The 21393-nt window shown below is 43.0% G+C and overlaps 1 protein-coding gene across 1 annotated transcript; it reads right to left on the bottom strand.

Annotated features, from left to right (window-relative positions):
• Positions 1 to 276: 276 nt before the first annotated feature.
• Positions 277 to 20703, bottom strand: LOC135511079 (alpha-actinin-2). The gene is made up of 21 exons (XM_064932590.1): positions 20408 to 20703; positions 14259 to 14373; positions 14041 to 14160; positions 13629 to 13715; positions 13312 to 13399; positions 13026 to 13104; positions 11553 to 11634; positions 10923 to 11008; positions 10276 to 10368; positions 9798 to 10028; positions 9420 to 9567; positions 9072 to 9222; positions 6492 to 6600; positions 4309 to 4449; positions 3789 to 3971; positions 3551 to 3685; positions 3192 to 3371; positions 2888 to 3034; positions 1889 to 1954; positions 1561 to 1719; positions 277 to 1366 (listed from the first exon to the last, which is right to left on the bottom strand). The coding sequence occupies exons 1-21, from the start codon at positions 20537 to 20539 to the stop codon at positions 1208 to 1210; spliced, it is 2691 nt and encodes an 896-aa protein (XP_064788662.1). The 5' UTR covers positions 20540 to 20703; the 3' UTR covers positions 277 to 1207.
• Positions 20704 to 21393: the final 690 nt, after the last annotated feature.

The following is a 21393-nucleotide window of genomic DNA, read 5'->3' as shown; positions in this document are numbered from 1 at the left end:
CAAATTTAAATAAAAAAAACATAGCCATCATTTGACGTGTTTTTGGTGGTGAGGATGGGCTTCCATAGTTTTACCTGGCTCAGTGCAGCCGGCAGCTACTGCAAACATTTCAGAATGTAACAGACTGTTACTGCAATATTTAGTCTCAAATATTAGGAAAATGTCTATACATTTCAACTGTTTGAAAAACATTGCTCAACTATTACCATTTATACTGTAGGAGTGTTAGCCCAATTAACAAGACAATTCTGTTTACACTGCTTCAAGGGGGGCAGCTGTTGAGAGAGTGTTGTGCACTACCTCCAGAGGTTTACATTTGAGTAACGTGTAGCCGACATGTTTACTAAAAATGTCAAGTAAGTGTGTGAAGAGGCTCTTAGCTTAGGGTTTGAGATGTATATATTGTGTATGAACTGTGGAACGTATTGTTCAATTAATCACTCATAGCCTTTAGCCAAACTGTTCTTCATTTATATTGGGTAACTTGTGAGAAAAGTTAGCATAGAGCAGGCACCATGTGCTATGATTATATCACACGTACATTTTGTTGACATAAACAACATGTTGGTCATTGCTTTTTTAGAATGGAGTATGAGAGGCACACTTGATAACCTTACACAGTTATCAGTGTGCTATCATAGAACCTATTATGATACTTAAATGGCATACTTTACTGTCATTTCAATCAAGCTTTTGCTAAAATAGGCCAGATCTAATCTCACAAATCAGCAAACGGATATCCCAACATTTAAATCATCATAATCCTGATATTTGGATCATCATATACCACTCTGTCTTATTCCCAATCAGAACTCATACTGTATGTTAGTTCCTGATGAGGCACTAACAGGAGATGAGGACACAATGTTTACTATTAGGCTGCTATTTTTCTGTTCTAGCTACATATCCAACTGCTGCTATTACTGTAGTCAACTGTTCTATTATATCAAACTATTGTAGCTTATACAATCATATAATTTTTCTTAGAAGAACAGTTTTTGTTATCTGCTATCTTGACTTCACCGCAGAACTCATATGAGGGAAACTACTGTGCCACACAATAGTAGGCAAATGTACAATATCTACCTTATGTGAATCTAACATAGCTAACTTTGCCTTGCTTTTACAGTGTGTTTGGTTAAAGGGGATTTCATCCAGAAGTGATGGCTGGCATCAAAAGGTCAATCTTGGGGGTCATCTTGAAGGGTTAGAGGTCACTCTCTCCGTAGAGGGCAGTGGAGAAGGCAGTGTAGTCTAGAGCCCCCGCGGGTCCCCCTGGACCACTGTAGGGGGCCATCCTCAAGATGCAGTACTCTGCCTGGTCAGGGGGGAGCTCCCTCCTCAGCTCCTCAACCAGGATGTAGGGCTGTGGAGGGGGGAGGAGAAGGGGTAGGGGGGAGAGAACGGGCTCATTTGGAGAAGTCCGCTCTACCAAATGTTCCTAATCTGACAGAATAATATGCCTGTTTACTGTTATACTGAATTCACCCCTTCTGTGTGATTGACATGGTACACTTAATTGCCACACTCCCATTCACATTCTCTCTCTCGCACACACACCTTATTGGCTGCCAGGATTCTGAAGGATGCCACGACCTGGTCGGCGGTGTCTGTGTCAGTGGTTTCTCTGGTCATAAAATCGATAAAGGATTGGAAAGACACCATGCCAGTGGCACTGGGATCTACCAGCATCATGATGCGGGCAAATTCCACTTCACCCTGACAGTCAAAGAGAGACAGAGATCAGGGAGAGAGAGATCAGAGAAAGGAACACATATCTTTATTTGCCATTGCGTCATTACACATACAGTATATTATCAATACCTTTTGGTATTATTATGCATTGTTTGCATACTGTAATTCTGCATGAGCATATTGAGACTCCTACCAAATCATAACCCATGGAAATCAGACAGGCCCTAAAGTCATCAGTGTCCATCGCCCCGTGTTTCTTCTGTAGTCAGAGGTCAAGGGTCGTAGGGTGGAGGTTGGGAGTGGGTCACCGCACAGGGAGGAGAAGGGATGGGACAGGGAGGAGAAGGAAGACCAAGAGAAGGTGGATGGAAGAGCAGTGGAGATCGGGAAGGGGAGAAGGCCAAAGCTAACACAGAGAAATGGACACAGACACAAACAGACAGATGGACACAGTGACAGTAACATTAGAAGACATGGAGTGAGAGACAATAAATACTTTAGGAGTCCATTCTAAATGATCTGTCATAACAGGCCAAAGCTGCTGCCACCAACATTGTCATGCTGTAGAGCCCAACTGTCAAAATATCGATACAACTAAAAACATATGAGAGGTAGCAGCAGGTGTGGTCTACTCTAGAAGGGATGGAAGAAGGCCAAGTCATCAGCGAGATGTCAGTCAGGGATCATGAAAGTTTAGAGGTCAGTAGGGTTGAGTACCTGATGGTCATTGCCCACATGACCCAGGCTGATCAGACAGGCCTTGAACTCCTCACAACGCAGTTTGCCTGTGTTCTCCTGGGGCCAGGTGTTAGAGGGGGTGTTAGTCACACTCAGAAGTGTCTCTCTCTTACACACATGCAAGTGTTTATAACATATAGCATTACAACAATGTGGAACCAATATCAAATACTTTGTTTTTTATAGACCTGTACATTACACTATCATACAATAGTTATTATATTTTTTAACTGTCTAAACAACCAAGCCCAGAGAGCAGTGACCGTAGTACAGTATCAACAACAATATACATTTACCCCAGTTTCCTTACGCAGCTTCTGAATAAGAAAGGCAAGACAGGTGAGAATGATTTATTTTGTCAGTGGTATTATGCTACTTAACATGCCATTCAGGTTAAATGTTAATATATGAATCAGAGAACCCGGGAGTACAGGAAGCGGAAGGAGCACTGTACCCGATCAAAGTGGTTGAAGGAAGAGCGGAACTCGTGCATCTGTTCCTGACTGATGCCCTTGGCATCACGGGTCAGGATCTGGGTCTCGATCTCGTTGATGGTGCGGGCGATGGTGGTGAGGAGGAGCTCCCAGCCCACACGGATGTGCTGTTACCATGATGCCAAGACAGGTATAGACACAGACAGGCAGATTAACCAGCTGCCAATGAAATCTCAAAGACATCCAGCATCATTATCCCCATGACCACATCTAATCTTAATAGACTGCATGCAAAGACCGTCTCTCTGTGGTGCTCTGCAGTACCTCCATAGTGTAGTTGGTGTGCTTGTTGTCAAACACAAGAGACTCCTGGATGAGCTGGTGGTCTCCCTCCAGCTTGTCGATGTTGGGCTTGTAGGTGACGATGACGTGCTCAAACTGCTTCAGCTGGGTCATCTGGTCCTCCAGGGTACCACCCACCTCCAGGGAGCAGTGGCCAATCTCCTGTAAGAACCACACACATGAGCAATTCAGGTTTTTGTTCCAGATACCCCTAGACCAGGGCTCTCCAACCCTGTTCCTGAAGAGCTACCATCCTGTAGGTTACAACCAGAGAGTAGCTCTCCAGGAACAGTGTTAGAGACCCCTGCCCTAGACACTAAACAGATGGCTGACTCTCTGACCTCCATCCTTGTCTGTATCCATGGGCCGATGAGGTTAGCCTGGACAGCAAACTGCCGTCTCAGCCTCTCGCTAGCATGCTGCCGGGCTAGCTCTTCCTGGAGGGAGCCTTCTCTCTGGGGAACCAGCTTCTTCACCTGGTCAGCAACATGACGACAACACATACATCAATCTGACATAGAAAGTGACTGTATATGCATGCGTGTCTCAAGTGTGTGTATGTGAATTTCGAGGTCCTACCCTGTCCCACTTGGCGAGGAGTTCCTCGGTGGTGATGGTGCTGTAGGGGTTGATGAGGTTGGCCTTGATGCCGTAGCTCTGGGAGATCTTCTGCACCTCCATGTGGACCCCCAGGATGGCCTGTCTCTCTCCGTCTGCCTCTGGGAGGGTGGCCTTGAACTGCTCATGGGAAGAGATCAGGCTCTGCAGGGAAGGAGGAGAGGAGAAGTTGCCTTGTTGGTTTGTACTTACAAGAACATGGCAAGTAATGGGCGCTGTGTCAAAATGATGTAACAGTTGTAACAACCATAGAATGATTAAAATACTAATAGCAAGCATTATGGGGCGGCAGGTAGCCTAGTGGTTAGAGCATTGGACTAGTTACCAAAAGGTTGCAAGATCAAATCCCCGAGCTGACAAGGTCAAAATAGGTTGTTCTGCCACAGAACAAGCCTGTTAACCCACGGTTCCTAGGCCATCATTGAAAATAAGAATTTGTTCTTAACTGACTTGCCAAGTTAAATAAATAAAAATTATATACCTGGACCTCATCGATAGTGTGTACAATAAACATGTCCTGCAGATCCTCCATGGCCCCTTCCATCCAGTTGTTGAAGGGTGCTGATCTCTTGGCAAACTCCAGGAACAACTGATCAATGGTTTCCAGCAACTTCTCTGTCCTCTGGAAAACAGGAGAGAAAAAAACAGTTGTCATTAATCTCATTGACAATTCATCAACATTGCCTGTTTGGACTGCTAATCCCAGGATGCATCACATTGACATGACCCAATTTACTGCTGAGTTGGCAAGGTGGTCTGCATGGATTAGACCCCCTTCCTTTGGGCAGGGAGAGGGGGCAGACAGCAGCCCATTTGAGTCACCCTAATCCCAGTCCTGGCTGTTTTTTGACAAATTTGTAGGTCACGAGTGTCCAGTATGGATCAGAGGAAAAGGACTGTGGGCATCCTGCCAGCCAGATGCTGGACAGGTAACCATATCTATATACAGAGCCTTCACAAATTATTCATACCCCTTGCCTTATTCCACGTTTTGTTGTGTTACAGCCTGAATTCACCCATCTACATACAATACCCCATAATGACAAAGTGAAAACATGTTTTATTGAAAATGCAATACAGAAATACCTAATTTACACAAGTCTCTAAGAACTTTCCACACCTGGCTTTTGCAACACTTGTCCATTATTTTGTAAAAATTGTTCAAGCTCTGTCAACCATTTTCACGTCTAGCCATATATTTTCAAGTAGATTTAAGTCAAAACTGTACCTCGGTCACTCAGGAATATTCACTTCTTGCTAAGCAACTCCAGTGTAGATTCGGTCTTGTGTTTTAGGTTATTGTCCTGCTGAAATGTGAATTAATCTCCCAGTGTCTGGTGGAAAGCAGACTGAACCAGGTTTTCCTCTAGGATTTTGCCTGTGCTTATCTCTATTCCATTTCTTTTTTATCCTGAAATACTACCCAGTCCTTAACGATTATAAGCATACCCATAACATGATGCCGCCACCACTATTCTTGAAAATATGGAGAGTGATACTTAGTAATGTATTGTACTGGATTTGCCCCAAACATATAACACTTTGTATTCAGAAAAAAAAGTTAATTTGCTTTGACACAACTTTCGCAGTACTACTTTAGCGCCTTGTTGTAAACAGGATGCATGTTTTGGAATGTTTTTATTCTGTACTGGTTTCCTTCTTTTCCCTCTGTCAATTAGTTTAATATTGTGTTAGGGCGTGATAGTGACTTGGGTGGGTCATCTAAGTGATTAATGGTTTATGTTGGCCTGGTATGGTTCCCAATCAGAGACAGCTGTTTATCGTATGTGGAAAGTGTAATTAATAACTTCACCATGCTCAAAGGGTTTTCAATATCTGCTATTTACATTTTTAACCATCTACCAATAGGTTCCCTTCTTTGCGAGGCATTGGAAAACCTCCCTGGTCTTTGTGGTTGAATCTGTGTTTGAAGTTCACTGCTCAACTGAGGGACCTTACAGATAACTGAATGTGTGGAGTACAGAGATGAGGTAGTTATTCAAAAATCACATTAAACACTTATTGCACACAAAGTGAGTTCATGCAACTTATTATGTGACTTGATGAGAAAATGATTTACTCCTGAACTTATTTAGGATTGCCACAACAAAGTGGTTTAATACTTATAGACTGATGACATTGCAGCTTGTCATGTTTTATTTATTTGTAAGCAGTTCTGAAAACACAATTCCACTTTGACATTGTGGGTTATTGCGCGTTTAGGCCAGTGACCATAAATCTCAATATAATATAATTGAAATTCAGGCTGTAACACAATTTCATGTGGAAAAAGTCAAGGGGTGTGAATACTTTCTGAAGGCACTGTATATGTGCCATCAGTAGACTAAGTGGACCATTTACCCCACCCTCCTCAATCAGCTGTGTATTCATATCTCACCCCTAGCTATCTCAATATAATATACATGAGATTTAGCATTACTATGGGTTAAGTTGTCCTGTGAACAATCCGCCCCACCCCAAGGTAACGTCATTCACTGCCTTACCTCTTCAGCTCTCTTCTGGATTCATGGAACTGGTTCTCATTCCCACACTACCAAGCTGTACTGTGCTGGCTTACTTTTCACTTGGCACAACAGCTTAGCCAGTTTACCTTAGCTGGGAATATAACATGTCATGTCCCAAACTTCAACCCCCTTCACTCACCTCCAGAGCCTCTCTCCTCTTCTGGGTCAGTGTACCAAGTTGATCCCACAGGTCACAGATTCTCTGGCACCTCTGGTTGACAGCAGCCACATCATAATAGTCCAGCTCACTGCACAACACCACAGGTAGCATATAGGTCAATGAAGAGCAACTTCAGACGGTTTGGTTGTCACACTCTGACCATTATTTGCGTTGTTTGTTTCTATGTTTTGTTTGGTCAGGGTGTGATATGAGTGGGCATTCTATGTTGCATGTTTAGTTAGTCTGTTTCTATGTGTTTTGGCCTGATACGGTTCTCAATCAGTGGCAGTTGTTTGGCGTTGTCTCTGATTGGGAACCATATTTAGGTAGCTTGTTTTGTATTGTGGTTCGTGGGTTATTGTCTATGTCATGTTGCATGTTAGCACTCAGTTTCTATAGCGGTCACGGTCGTCTGGTTAGTTTGTTTTGTTTGTTTAGAGTACTTCGTGTTTTTTCGTCCATTCATTAAAGTATGCATTCACACCACGCTGCACTTTGGTCTTCTCAATACGACATTGGTATTATTTAAGAAGAATTCCAGTCGCAGTCCTTGTCAAAGCCATGATTTTAGGAATAGGACTTGGTTGGGATGATGGTTAGGAGGGTTAGAGGGTCCTTTTTTCTCAATTTCCGCCTGACTGACGTGCCCAAAGTAAACTGCCTGTTTATCAGGCCCTGAAATCAGGATATGCATATAATTGGTACCATTGGAAAGAAGACACTTTGACGTTTGTAGAAATGTAGGTGAGTAAAAAATAATGTAGGTGAGTAAAAGAATAGATATGGTACGAGAAAATCCAAAGAATTCTTTTTTTTTGAGAGCCCATGCTCTTACAATGGAACATATAGGGAAATGATTCAATCCTATGGCTTCCACTAGGTGTCAGCACTCAATGTTCAAGGCTTCAGGCTTGTTTCTTCCAAAACGAGTAAGAATAATGAGTTTAACTACAGGGACACAGTCTTGGAAATTCGTGTGTGAGCGCGCAATGAAGAGAACACGCACCTGCTAATATTGGTTTCCTATTGAACATACATACATACTTGTTGAAACAAAGGTTAGGGGTAGATTTTCGGATTCCTATCTTGGCATGTTGAACGAGTGGATTACTCAAATCGATGGCGCCAACTAAACTGACTTTTTGGGATATAAAGAAGGGTTTTATCTAACAAAATGACTACATGTTATACCTGGGACCCTTTGGATGACAAATCAGAGGATGATTTTCAAAAAGTAAGTGAATATTTAATCGCTATATGTGAATTTATGAAACCTGTGCCGGTGGAAAAATATTTTGATGTGGGGCACCGTCCTCACAATCACATGGCATGTTTTCACTGTAATGCCTACTGTAAATCAGACAGTGCAGTTAGATTAACAAGAATTTAAGCTTTCAACCAATATAAGACACTTGTATGTATCTAAACGATTAACCTCTTGAAACTCTAGGGGCGCGATTTCATTTTTGGATGAAAAACGTTCCCGTTTTAAACAAGATATTTTGTCACAAAAAGATGCTCGACTATGCATATAATTGGTAGCTTTGGAAAGAAAACACTCTGACGTTTCCAGAACTGCAAAGATATTTTCTGTGCGTGCCCTAGAACGTGAGCTTCAGGCAAAACCAAGATGAGACGGCATCCAGGAAATGAGCAGGATTTTTGAGGCTCTGTTTTCCATTGTCTCCTTATATGGCTGTGAATGCGAGAGGAGTAAGTCTGCCCTTTCTGTCGTTTCCCCAAGGTGTCTGCAGCATTGTGACGTATTTGTAGGCATATCATTGGAAGATTGACCATAAGAGACCACATTTACCAGGTGTCCGCCCGGTGTCCTGCGCCGAAATTGGTGCGCAAAAGTCAGCTGCAAGTATTTTTCCACAGAATTCAGAGAAGAATGCAGGCTTCCACGAACGATATATCAATGAAGAGATATGTGAAAAAACACCTTGAGGATTGATTCCAAACAACGTTTGCCATGTTTCGGTCGATATTATGGAGTTAATTCGGAAAAAGTTTGACGTTGTAGGTGACTGAATTTTCGGTTCGTTTCGGTAGCCAAATGTGATGTACAAAACGGAGCGATTTCTCCTACACACAGACGCTTTCAGGAAAAACTGAGCTGAGAGTCTCCTCATTGAAAACATCCGAAGCTCTTCAAAGGTAAATGATTTTATTTATTTGGTTATCTGGTTTTTGTGAAAATGTTGCGTGCTAAATGCTACTCAAAATGCTAAACTAGCTTAGCATACTCTTACACAAATTAGTCAATTGCTATGGTTCAAAAGCATATTTTGAAAATCTGTTAAGAAAAGGCTAAGCTTTAGAGCAGGCGCATTATTTTCATTTTATTTGCGATTTTCAGAAATCGTTAACGTTGCGTTATGCTAATGAGCCTGAGGCTTTAGTCACGATCCCGGATCCAGGATGGGGAGTTTCAAGAGTTAATATCCAACATTTTTATGATTATTTATTTGAATTGCGTGAATTCCCCTCCAGGTTCACCGGAAGTTGTCCCGCTAGCGGGATGCCTAGCCTGAAGATCAGAGGAAGGATCCGTACTTGAGCTCCTGTGCAATGGCAGCGATCTGCTCCACCCTGTCCTGATGAGCAGCCAGGTCACTCTCAAACGACTCGTGTTTCCGTAGCAACGCCCGCACCTCAGTCAGGGTGGCCGTCTCGTAGTCCTTCTGAGACAGAATCAGCTCTTTACCTGGGTCATACACACAGACAACGAGAGAGACTGAGACATTAGCCAAAACAAATGCTGATGATTTACTGACATTTTCACATTTACAATTCTCTAAGGATTTGGAGCTAATCAATTACATTCAAACTTCAAACTCTAGACAAACCAGAAACATAAGTAAACCCTCCACAGACAGACAGACAATCATATCCCAGACAGACCATTAGCCCAGGTCTCATGGGTGCTGGCTTTCTGGCGGAACTTTTCAGCCAGGTGGTCCAGTCTCTCAAGTCTTCGGATCTCTGTCAGAAGCCACTCCTCGTAGCCTTTCTCTGCCCCCTCCAGCCCCTGCCATGCACTGGCTATGTCCTACAGCCACACCGAGACACAAAGACACGGGTCAAAACCAGCAAAGCACCACGATCAGTAGATATGCTATTAAAAAGGCTTTTAAGTCTATCAGCATTATAGCAAAAGTGTTTACCTTGGTATTTTGGATGATCTATATCCATAGCTATCTACAACTACTGTAATTTGACTGATGACTATTTCATCAGTTTGATATGATGTTTCATTGAATGCTGGGTGTTTACACTTACAGACACCATCTTTCCCTCCGAGGGCATGAAAGCGGGACGGTTGCTGATGCGCAGCTTGGTCTGCAGGGTGTTGAAGCTGATCTCCAGCTGGCACTTCTCCTGCACCTTGGGGGGCTTGTGCATGCGGCGGTAGTCTCTGAAATCTTCCAGCTTTCTCTGCATCTCAACCATGTTCTTCTCTGCAGTCCTGTTCTCCAACCATGGGGTGGTCCGGCGGATCCACTCCAGTAGCTACAAACACAGTGGGTGGTGATGGGGTGGAGCTTCATTTGCGGTTCATTTGTTGTCATTCCTCTCAATTTAGTTAAGTAGGAATTCGACATTGAATTTGATTTAAATACTTGGAAATTCCATTCCTACAAGTTTGTGTAAGACAATTGACTTTTTGAGTATTCAGATTGAGGTAGAAGTAGCTCTCCTAAGAAAGTTGACCTATATGAAAACATATGTCCAAATGTATGCTTCTGTGTTGCTTTACCTCGCTGGCCAACCTCTCGTATTCCTCCATCAGTTTCTCATTCTCCTGGTTCACACCCAGCACTTTACAGATCCTGTTGGCCGCCGTTTCAGCCTACCAAGGGGAGGGAGGAAAGAGAGGTGAGGGGTCAAAGATACGTGAGGGGAGAGGAGAAAGAGAGGTGAGGTGAGGGGAGGGGGGGAAAGAATGGTGAGGGGATGGGAGGGGAGGGGGAAGGAAAAGTGAGGGAAGGTGGGAAAGAGATTTGAGGGGAGGAGGAAAAGAGAGGTAAGGGGAGGGGGAAGGAGTAGTGAGGGGAGGGTTAAGGAGAAGTGAGGGAAGGGGGAAAGAGTGGTGAGGGGAGAAGGGAAAGAGTGGTGAGGGGAGGGGAGGGGGGAAAGAGAGGAGAAGTGGGGGGAAAGAGAGGAGAAGTGAGGGGAGGGGGAAGGAGAAGTGAGGGGAGGGGGAAGGAGAAGTGACGGGAGGGGGAAGGAGAAGTGAGGGGAGGGGGAAGGAGAGGTGAGGGGTGGGGAAAGAGTGGTGAGGTGAGGGGAGGGGAGGGGGGTAGGCATATGGTAATCATCATCAATTGGTTTAGGAAGTATTGTGCCCACAACACATTGCATTCACAAACTTAATTCAAACTGTTCATGGTGCAAGCTGTATACCTGCTCGGCTCCAGCAAATGCATGATAGAAGCAGGACACATAGGTCATGATAGCTCTCTCGTCAGGCTTGGGGGTGTTGATGATGTCTACAGAGGGAGGGAGGGACAGAAGAGAGTGACAGACAACAAGTACAAAAGGAGGAAGATAGGGAGGGTGGAGACAGGAAACACAAGAGCACTGACAGAGGAAAAGGACCACAGATCAACTCCAAACCTGAACATCTTAGCGCAGGGCTATCCTGGAGGGAAGATGGGGGGGTCTATGGCAAAGAGATCTAAACAAGGACCAGGTCACGTTGTATCTAGGACTACACAGCATCAATGTCCCCTCACCTTCTGTACCACTGCAAATGTGTGATACAAACTGGACATATAGGTCATAACAGTCCTGTCGTCTGGCCTGGCTGCGCTTATAAAATCTGTGTGGGGAGACCAGGCATATAGGACTTCATCATTACAATGTGCATACAAGTACAGGCAATCTCTTCCAGGCAATCCTGTAACAAAACCCACAGTCTGACTCCCACCATTACAGTACCAGATAAGATGGTTTATGTTTTCATAATGAGCAGAATGATATGCCTATAGCTAATACCGATTTTCAAAACTTTGTTTCCTTAGAAGACATTACCTTCTGCGTCCAGCATCTTGGGAATATCCAGGTGCTTCTCTGCTATTTCAAAGGCCAGGTTCAGGTTCCCCATAGGATCATCCTAGAAAATTATAAATATTATAGAAACATACTTTCCAATTAAACAAATAAACAAAGTCATCTTCTCATTTACTTTTTATATGCGAAAACATGTGCATGTGTACAGTATTTGAAACCAGTTTACAAACTGTCGTTTATCCAGTGATGGAATTAACCATCAGGTGACAGACAGTCAGTCAGTAAGTGCCTCCTCACTAATGGGGCAGGGTGAGTCAGTGTGTTTAGTGGGAGGAGAGGGCTCATGCTGCTGCTATTGTCCTAAGTCTGTTCCACTGATGCCGGCCGAGGGGGAAAGGCCTGTTACAGGACAGTGGCAGCTGCAGAGATCCAGGGCGGGCAGATACCCATCAGCCTGTTCCCCACACGGAGACATTTCAGCAAGCTAACACTGAGGGCTTACTGAGCCTGCTCACCTGGAGCCAGACATGACAGCTGACAGGGTCTGTCTGGGCTCAATGCACTCGTGGGAGTGTTGGGGGGACAGAGGGGCATATAAAGGTGATTCTGATATAGGTGTGTGTGTGTGCGTGTATGTACGAGAGAGGGGGGACTCCTCTACTGAAACCCAAAGCCTCTGGCTTTCCAAAAGATTTAGGTTCCACTGATCTATCCATTTTCCTGTCTATTTCCAAACAACCGTGAATAGATTGATTGCCCTATAAAGAGCAGTACCAGGCACAGGTATCTGCCAGCCACAGCTGAGGTAAACCCTGGGCTCTCCTGGGATGTGACTCACATTTCTCTGTCTATTCCCAGTCAGGACTAAGTCAGTTCAGGATGGAGATGTAAATGTCAGTCACTATTAAAAAGACCACAGCTTACCAGGTATAAGGAGAAACATGTATATTCCACACTGTGGCCTACTCTTTACATGTACACATTTTATTCGGCAAAATGTGTCTATACACAACACCTGAACACCGATACACCAATATACTCTTGAACTCTAATGAACGCACTACAGTGACCCAGTCTACCAAAGGATACACCTAGAACAGCATACAACTACACAGTGGACACGCAATTCTACACACAACATAGTCTACTTATTATTTACACATACGATACCTTCAGATTGTGATAGTTCATTAGATCTGGCCTGTGTTTGTGTATCAGGGCACAGAAGGCTAAACCGTCCTTCCAGCTTTATACAATGGTGGGCCAGGTGAGCATGTCATTAAGACAGTGAATGCAGACATCAGTAAGGAGAATTTGGGCGAGTTAAACATAACAAAGCACTCTAATATCTGCTTCTCAAAAGTCAATAACTTTCTGTTAATCCACACTGTGGGAAAGACTGTGGAGTTATTAATCTGGACATAGGGAACCCTTCTCTGTTAGTATGTGTGCACTTGACACCATCATGGTTAGTGTTTGGGACACACAAGAGACCTTGTTGAGCTTAGCGTAGTCGATGAGGTCAGGCCTGTGTCTGTGAATCAGGGCACAGAAGGCCAGTCCGTCCTTCCAGCTTCACCAGCAGGCAGCAGAGATAACCAGGTCAGAGGTCAGAAGTCAGAGTTGTATGATAACTGAGTAAAGTTTACCAGTGCTGGTCCTAGAGAGCTACAGTGTTTGCAAGCTTTGCCTGTCTTATCACTTAGTACTAACACATTAGTACAGAATATAATAAAATAGAAAAAATACATATAAGTCAAAGACTAAAAAGTGTTCTCACCTAACATGGAAGTTCTGGACATTGACGTTCCTGTAGGGGGCAGTCTTTCTCTGGCACCACAAGAGAAGGCCTTCCTTTGCAGAGGTTTCTGAGGGGAGAGATAAATAGTTCTTCAACAGCGCTATTCCCCAGTGAGATCTCTATTTCATTAAACCAGGAAGTCAATACAGATCATCTCTTTTCAAGGGAGACCTGGCTAAGAAGGTAGCTGCAGTATAAAAACACTGTGTATCCATATGCAGGACATCATCTATTATACAATGGTAATAAAGGCCTCTTTTTAAGTATCCTATTTTGTTTGAATTGTTGTATCTTACCTTCTACAGAGATGTCCTGGATGGCAAAGCGGAGGATGATGGTCCATATCATTCCAAGTGTCATCTTAATGTTACCATCCACAATTTCTGAGGGGAAAACATCCAATTGCCATCAGATCTATCACATAATTAGAGTGGGAACTGCAAAAAGATAATGGGGTGGCAGGTAGGCTAGCGATCAAAAGTGATGGGCCAGTGACTGAAAGGTCGCTGGTTCGAATCCATGAGCCAACTAGGTGAAAAAATCTATCGTTGTCTCCTTGAGCAAGGCACTTAACCCTAATTGCTCCTGTAAATTACTCTGGATAAAAGTGTCTGCTAAATGACTAAAATATAAAATAATGAATGGATTAATCAAATCAAAAGATACTGAGCAGCTTGAACATGAAGTACTGCCTGAATAAAACATCACCTTCAGCTCCAATAGAGACAAGTTTCACTCCTTTGCTGGTGATGAAATCTAAGGCTTTGTTGACGTTGGCAATCTTGTGAAAACGCATCTTCCCTCTGTCAGGCTTGGGTAACCTCTCACCTGGAAGAAACAAACAGCATTTAACTCTAAGTGGAAGGACTACCAATCAATGTATTCAACTACCATATGTATACAACTATATATTCAACAAACATTACCTGAAATAACTTCCAAGAGAAGCATGAGTTTGAGGCCATTCCTAAAGTCGTCCTCAATGTTCTCAATCTGTGTTCCTGCTTTCCTCAGGTGGGAGTTACACCAGGCTGTGAAGGTCTACAAAGGAAATTATATTTTGGTGAGTAGAATACAAATAGTACAATTTAATTTTCACATAACTTTGACGCAGTGAATTCAAATTAGGATGGGGTTTGAGCATTGATGATAGAGACTTCCTGTGAGCTCATCAGAAAACCTTGAGTGAGCTTTCCATCAATGGTCTTATTCATCTAAAGTAGAATGTTCCACGTTTTAAAACTTGAACGGTGAATTTGACATTAACTTTTCCAATTGGAAGGATCATATACGCTTCCCATTTGAAAGTGTTTGCCAACCAACGTTATGAATGTAGCTACCTCCCCAATTTCTTTCATCACAATATGGATTTTTGTCCATATCGCCCAGCTCTGGTATATAGCCTGGTTGTAAACATACAAGAGAACAGCTTAGCAGAACTTAGCCGGAGGTCATAAATTGTGATGACTCTGGTCCCTGTGGCAAGTGCCACATATTGAGATGAACCTATTTGTTGAGGGTCAGCAAACCCCTTGGTTTAAAATAACACTTTCCTTCCAACCAACCTAGCACCTATTGTAAAGGATAAAATAATTTGTGCTCCCACATACACAGGAATTCGATTTTAATTATATGTTCATGCTTTGCACTGTATCATTATGCAAGACTTCAACATGAGCACTCTCTTCTGCTATGTTTCTATTAAGTCTCACAACAGCAAACAGAATGCAAAGGCAATCAACATGGTACAGTTGAAAGCCCTGAGCAGACACCAGCTCACTTTCCAGAGGATATAAGGTGTTCAATTTAGCATGCTCTGGTGGTCCTAGTGATAAGAGACAGGGAGAAAACATTTTCACTGAATATCAAGATGAGATGAAAATGCCACATGCAAACAGTGCACTCTTCTCTCAGGTGTTTCTCTTTGCAAAGAAAAGATACACACTTTTACAAAAATGTTAACTACTGTCGGGTAAATAAAAAATGCTAAGTGGAGCTGTTGCCATATTGCTTTCCCAATCTATCCAGCCCTTCCAGGTATGTGAATACCGAAAGAGCAGAGGCTAAAACGGGTGGAGGGCTATGGGACTCATTTGAAACACCTAAATATGTAATTTCTGGATGTGTCACAAACTGGGAGTGATCTAAAGTAAATTGAACGGGATACTTTGAACATCTCTTCTCAAAAGGTCTCAGTGGATCAGCCTCAATTAGACTCCTTACAACAACCAGGAATGTGATTTCTAAATCTGCCTCCAGCTTCCATCTACAGTGCTGACTGTACTGTGTGTAAACACAGGGAATGTTTGTAGGCTTTATTGACATGCTGTGTTTTCAAGCCATTCCAGTTCACGCAGCATGACTGGGAGAGTGATCCTCTGGCCCTTAAGTTCTTATAGCACATAGCCTGGTCCCCCAAAGGCTGTGGGTTAATGTCACCCATCTGGAGAGGCTGCCCGGTGGAATGCCTGTCCAAATTAGGAATATTAGAGGCTTTGAAACAAAGGCCGCATTCCACATGACAAAAGAGACCAAAGTGTATGTGACATTGAACGGCTGCCTCCTCGTTAGAACATGGCTGGCCCTCCAGACCTGACCCCGCCAGAGTTGCTGACCCCCCCACCCCTTTTCCCCCTCCATCAGCCCTGACGATCAGAGCTAAATATATTTATGAATCATGTCCAATGAGGACCAACCGTCATTGAAGTAGCTGAGCCTTTGTGGCTTTATGGGGTGTGTTCCGGAGGTAAAGAATCTAAGTTCAATAATGTTTTGTAAGGTGTCTAAGAATCCTACAGTTATTTGATAAAAGAAAAATAGGTGATTTTACGAGATCATTTCAAACTTGTTCAAACACCTGAGGCTGTTTCTTCATTGTTCTTCTTGATTCCAAGAATGTCTTATGTGCCAAGGTTATTTTCACGACACCAGGCCAAATCAGTGGGTGGCATACCTGGTTGTGTCAGGTGGAACACCTAGCATGTGCTACAACATTGTAGCCTAATGGGCATGTTAGGATACTGTATAAAGGTAAGGACAGTTCAGGGTGTCAGCAGGTCTTATTCAAGGGCAGCCCTGTCTTCCCCTGTGGCTCTTACTGGGTAATAGGATTAAAGTTAAGGGAAATTATTAGAAAAGCTAATATAGAGTCCTACTTAAGACGCCAGAGAAGATACTGAGAACTGAAATAAATCCCACGTGGTCAAAATTGCTATCCAACTATATCAGGCAGAAGGCCCTCAGTAGGCACATGCAGTTGAAGTCGGGAGTTTACATACACCTTATCCAAGTACATTTAAACTCCGTTTTTCACAATTTCTGACATTTAATCAGAGTAAAAACTCCTTGTCTTAGGTCAGTTAGGATCACCACTTTATTTTAAGAATCTGAAATGATTTATTTAAGCTTTTATTTCTTTCATCACATTCCCAGTGGGTCAGAACTTTACATACACTCAATTAATATTTGGCATTGCCTTTAAATTGTTTAACTTGAGTCAAACATTTTGGGTAGTCTTCCCACAATAAGAATTTTGGCCCATTCCTCCTGACAGAGCTGATGTAAATGAGTCAGTTTTGTAGGCCTCCTTGCTCGCACACAGATTTTCAGTTCTGCCCACAAATTCTCGATAGGTATGAGGTCAGGGCTTTGTGATGGCTACTCCAACCTTAACTTTGTTGTCCTTAAGCCATTTTGCCACAACTTTGGAAGTATGCTTGGGGTCATTGTCCATTTGGAAGACCCATTTGTGACCAAGCTTTAACTTCCCGACCGATGTCTTAAGATGTTGCTTCAATATATCCACATATTTTTCCTGCCTTATGATGCCATCTAATTTGTGAAGTGCACCAGTCCTCCCTGCAACAAAGCACCCCCACAACATGATAATGCCACCCCCGTGCTTCAAGGTTGGGATGGTGTTCTTTGGCTTGCAAGCCTCCCCCTTTCTCCTCCAAACATAATGATGGTCATTATGGCCAAACAGTTCTATTTTTGTTTCATCAGATCAGAGGACATTTCGCCAAAAAGTTCCATCTTTGCCCCCATGTGCAGTTGCAAACCGTAGTCTGGCTTTTTTATGGCGGTTTTGGAGCAGTGGCTTCTTCCTTGCTGAGCGGCCTTTCAGTTTATGTCAATATAGCTCTCGTTTAACTGTGGATATAGATACTTTTGTACCTGTTTCCTCCAGCATCTTCACAAGGTCCTTTGCTGTTGTTCTGGGATTGATTTGCACTTTTCGCACCAAAGTACGTTCATATCTAGGAGACAGAACGCGTCTCCTTCCTGAGCGGTATGACGGCTGCATGGTCCCATGGTGTTTATACTTACGTACTATTGTTTGTACAGATGAACGTGGTACCTTCAGGCATTTGGAAATTGCTCCCAAGGATGAACCAGACTTGTGGAGGTCTACAATGTTTTTTCTGAGGTCTTGGCTGATTTCTTTTGATTTTCCCATGATGTCAAGCAATGATGCACTGAGTTTCAAGGGTAGGCCTTGAAATACATCCACAGGTACACCTCCAATTGACTCAAATTATGTCAATTAGCCTATCAGAAGCTTCTAAAGCCATGACATCATTTTCTTGAATTTCCCAAGCTGTTTAAACGTCTGACCCACTGGAATTGTGATACAGTGAGTTATAAGTGAAATAATCTGTCTGTAAACAATTGTTGAAAAAATTACTTGTGTCATGCACAAAGTAGATGTCCCAACCCGACTTGCCAAAACTACAGTTTGTTGCCAAGAAATTTGTTGAGTGGTTGAAAAACGAGTTTTAAATGACTCCAACCTCTATGTAAACGTCTGTAGGTCTTCTTTAGCATGCCCCTAAAATAAATATTTGTTTTGCCTTGTTAAACCAAGATATTTGAGGTACAGTTCAACCTCTTCCATAGCAATAAAGTTTTGGGAAATGGTGAAATGCTCTGCTGACAGGTATTTTTCAACCCGCTCATACAGTAGTAATAAAGACCAAGTGCACAAATATTATAATTTTTGTATGTATATACATTACAAGTCAAAAGTTTGGACACACCAACTCTATCCAGGGTTTTTCATTATTTTTTACTATTTTTTGTATTTTAGATTAATAGTGACTACATCAAAACTATGAAATAACACATATGGAATCATGTAGTAACCAAAAAAGTATATTTGAGATTCTTCAAAGTAGCCACCCTTTGCCTTGATGGCAGCTTTGCACACTCTTGGAATTCTCTCAACCAGCTTCATGAGGTAGTCACCTGGGATCCGTCTTGTCAAAAGTTAATTTGTGGAATGTCTTTCCTTCTTAATGCGTTTGAGCCAATCAGTTGTGAGGTGACAAGGTAGGGGTGGTTCACAGAAGATAGCCCTAATTGGTAAAAGACCAAGTCCATATTATTGCAAGAACAGCTCAAATTCGCAAAGAAAAATTACAGTCTATCATTAATTTAAGACATGAATGTCAGTCAATATGGAACATTTCAAGAAAGCTAACCATCACTTTGATGAAAATGGCTCTCATGAGGATCGCCACAGGAAAAGAAGACCCAGAGTTACCTCTGCTGCAGAGGATAAGTTCATTAGAGTTACCAGCCTCAGAAATTGCAGCCAAATAAATGCTTTCCAGAGGTAAAGTAAAAGACACATCTCAACAGCAACTGTTCAGAGGAGACTGCGTGAATCAGGCCTTCATGGTCAAAAATGCGGCAAAGAAACCACTACTAAAGGCCACCAACAATAATAATGGACTTGCTTGGGCCAAGAAACATGAGCAATGGAAATCTGTTCTTTGGTCTGATGAGTCCAAATTTGAGATTTTTGGTTCCAACTGCCCTATCTTTGTGAGACGCAGAGTAGGTGAACGGATTATCTCTGCATGTGTGGTTCCCATCGTGAAGCATGGAGGAGGAGGTGTAAGGGCTATTTGAGCAAGGAGAGTGATGGAGTGCTCCATCAGATTACCTGGCCTCCACAGTCACCCGACCTCAACCCAATTGAGATGTTTTGGGATGAGTTGGACCGCAGAGTGAAGGAAAAGCAGCCAACAAGTGCTCTGTATATGTGGGAACGCCTTCAAGACTGTTGGAAAAGCATTCCAGGTGAAGCTGGTTGAGAGAATGCCAAGAGTGTGCAAAGCTGTCATCAAGGCAAAGGGTGGCTACTTTGAAGAATCTCAAATATATTTTGATTTGTTTAACACTTTTTTTGGTTACTACGTGTTATTTCATAGTTTTGATGTCTTCACTATTATTCTACAATGTAGAAAATAGTAAAACAAAAGGTTATTATGTCTTCCTTTCGAAATGCTCATCGCAGCGGGAAGAAGGGGTGCACTGCACCACTTGGGAGCCCATGTATATATATCCCAAGTGGTGCAGTGCTCTAAGGCACTGCATATCAGTGCAAGAGGCGTCACGGCAGTCCCGCATCCAGCCGTGATTGGGACTGGGTTTGGCCGGGGTAGGCCGTCATTTTAAATAAGAATGTGTTCTTAACTGACTTGCCTAGTTAAATATAGGTTACAAATTGTGATTTATCAGGGGTCCCTCATGACGGATACTGATTTGGGGGCCTAATATTCAGATGCTTGGAACAGTATTCTGTGGTTTCTATAAACAAAATAATTCCACACTAAGGACACTGGATTAATTTACTATAATGCCTTTTGGTCTCGACACTAAAATTAGATATGGCATCCATTTTAATCCCAAGGACGTCATCATGTGTTAGAAGCATCTGTTGACAGTTCTCATTCCTCGCGTATCAGTGGAATGGCAAGTTAAGAGCCGCTCATTGAGCTATTGTTAGCTGGTACCCACCGCATCCGTCCGTCAATATTTCCGTCAACTGGAGCCAAGACAGACCCCCGGCTCCGGCTGAACCAAATACCAAGAACAAGAGACAGAGTTTTGAGCCTGCGCTCAACGTGAATAATTCAATATTAAATTAATAAAACAATGGAAATGCAAACAAATGTTAATTTGCTCTCATATGAACTCCCAATCACGTGCGTAAAGTAGTCCTACTGTACAGCGTAAAGTTAATTTGTTAAATTGGTTATCTGCAGGTCATCTTCTCTTGATTTACCTTTCTTTGCTGTTTTTCCCAGGCAGGGTCCAGCAACATGTCCCTGTCCCACTCATCCTCCTGTATCATGTAGTCCTCCTCATCCCCGAATCCGTTATTATAATGCACTGTCGTCTCTATTTCGGTCATCATTGCGTCTTAAGTCTTTGTATTCTCCCAAATTCAATTAGTTTTTGTCTTCCAATATCCTTATGTATTTAGACTGAAAATGTTATATTTTTCCTGGGCTGGGTAACTTCCTCTGTCTCCCTATCTTTCTATTTGACTCCCTCTCTCACACGCTTGCCGGTGTTCGGTCTGGCCGCAGTTGCCACAGTGGAACAAATGCTGATAGCAATTAGTACTGACAGGTCACATGACAGGCGCGCAGGGCGCTATACACTTAGAGGAAACACTCTTATCACGCCACTTCGATGTAGCAGGTTAGGGAAACGTATAAAGCAGGTTAGGAGACTGAGGTTAAAGTTAGGGAAAGGGTTAGTGAAAATGCTTCCCTAACCTGCTACGAATATCACTTTGTATCGAAGTGGCGTGAAAAGAGTGTGCCCCATCATGATTGTGGGGGATCGGTAGGCGGATCGGCTAATAAGCCAGGGGAGGCGTTACTCTACGGATCTTAATTGAACTAAGCCTATAATCTGTCAAGGAATCCTATTTGTAGATCAGTGATTCTACACCTCACTTTGCTCAAGCTGACCTCCAAAGCATTCGGAAGTTGTAGTAAATTAGGGGCAGTTGAGACAATGAAACCATGTTGTGGCGAACTCGGGGAGTTGGCAGGACCTGGACTCGAACCCTGTGACTGTCCAGCCAACACCTTAACTGTTATGCCAAAATGTCAGACCTATTGGCGTAATGGTTCATGTGTTGGCTTGACTGTCTTGTCAGAAGTGGTATGGGGCCTGTGAGGTCATCAGAGAGGCGTGTACAAGTAAGAGGCTTGGAAAAGAGAAAAATGAAGAAACGCTATCCCCTTATAGTGTCCG

Source organism: Oncorhynchus masou, chromosome 23, assembly GCF_036934945.1.
Source record: "Oncorhynchus masou masou isolate Uvic2021 chromosome 23, UVic_Omas_1.1, whole genome shotgun sequence".
Lineage (NCBI taxonomy): Eukaryota > Metazoa > Chordata > Actinopteri > Salmoniformes > Salmonidae > Oncorhynchus > Oncorhynchus masou.
The sequence above is the reverse complement of the archived record's forward strand: the minus strand, read 5'-3'. Positions and strand labels throughout refer to the sequence as shown.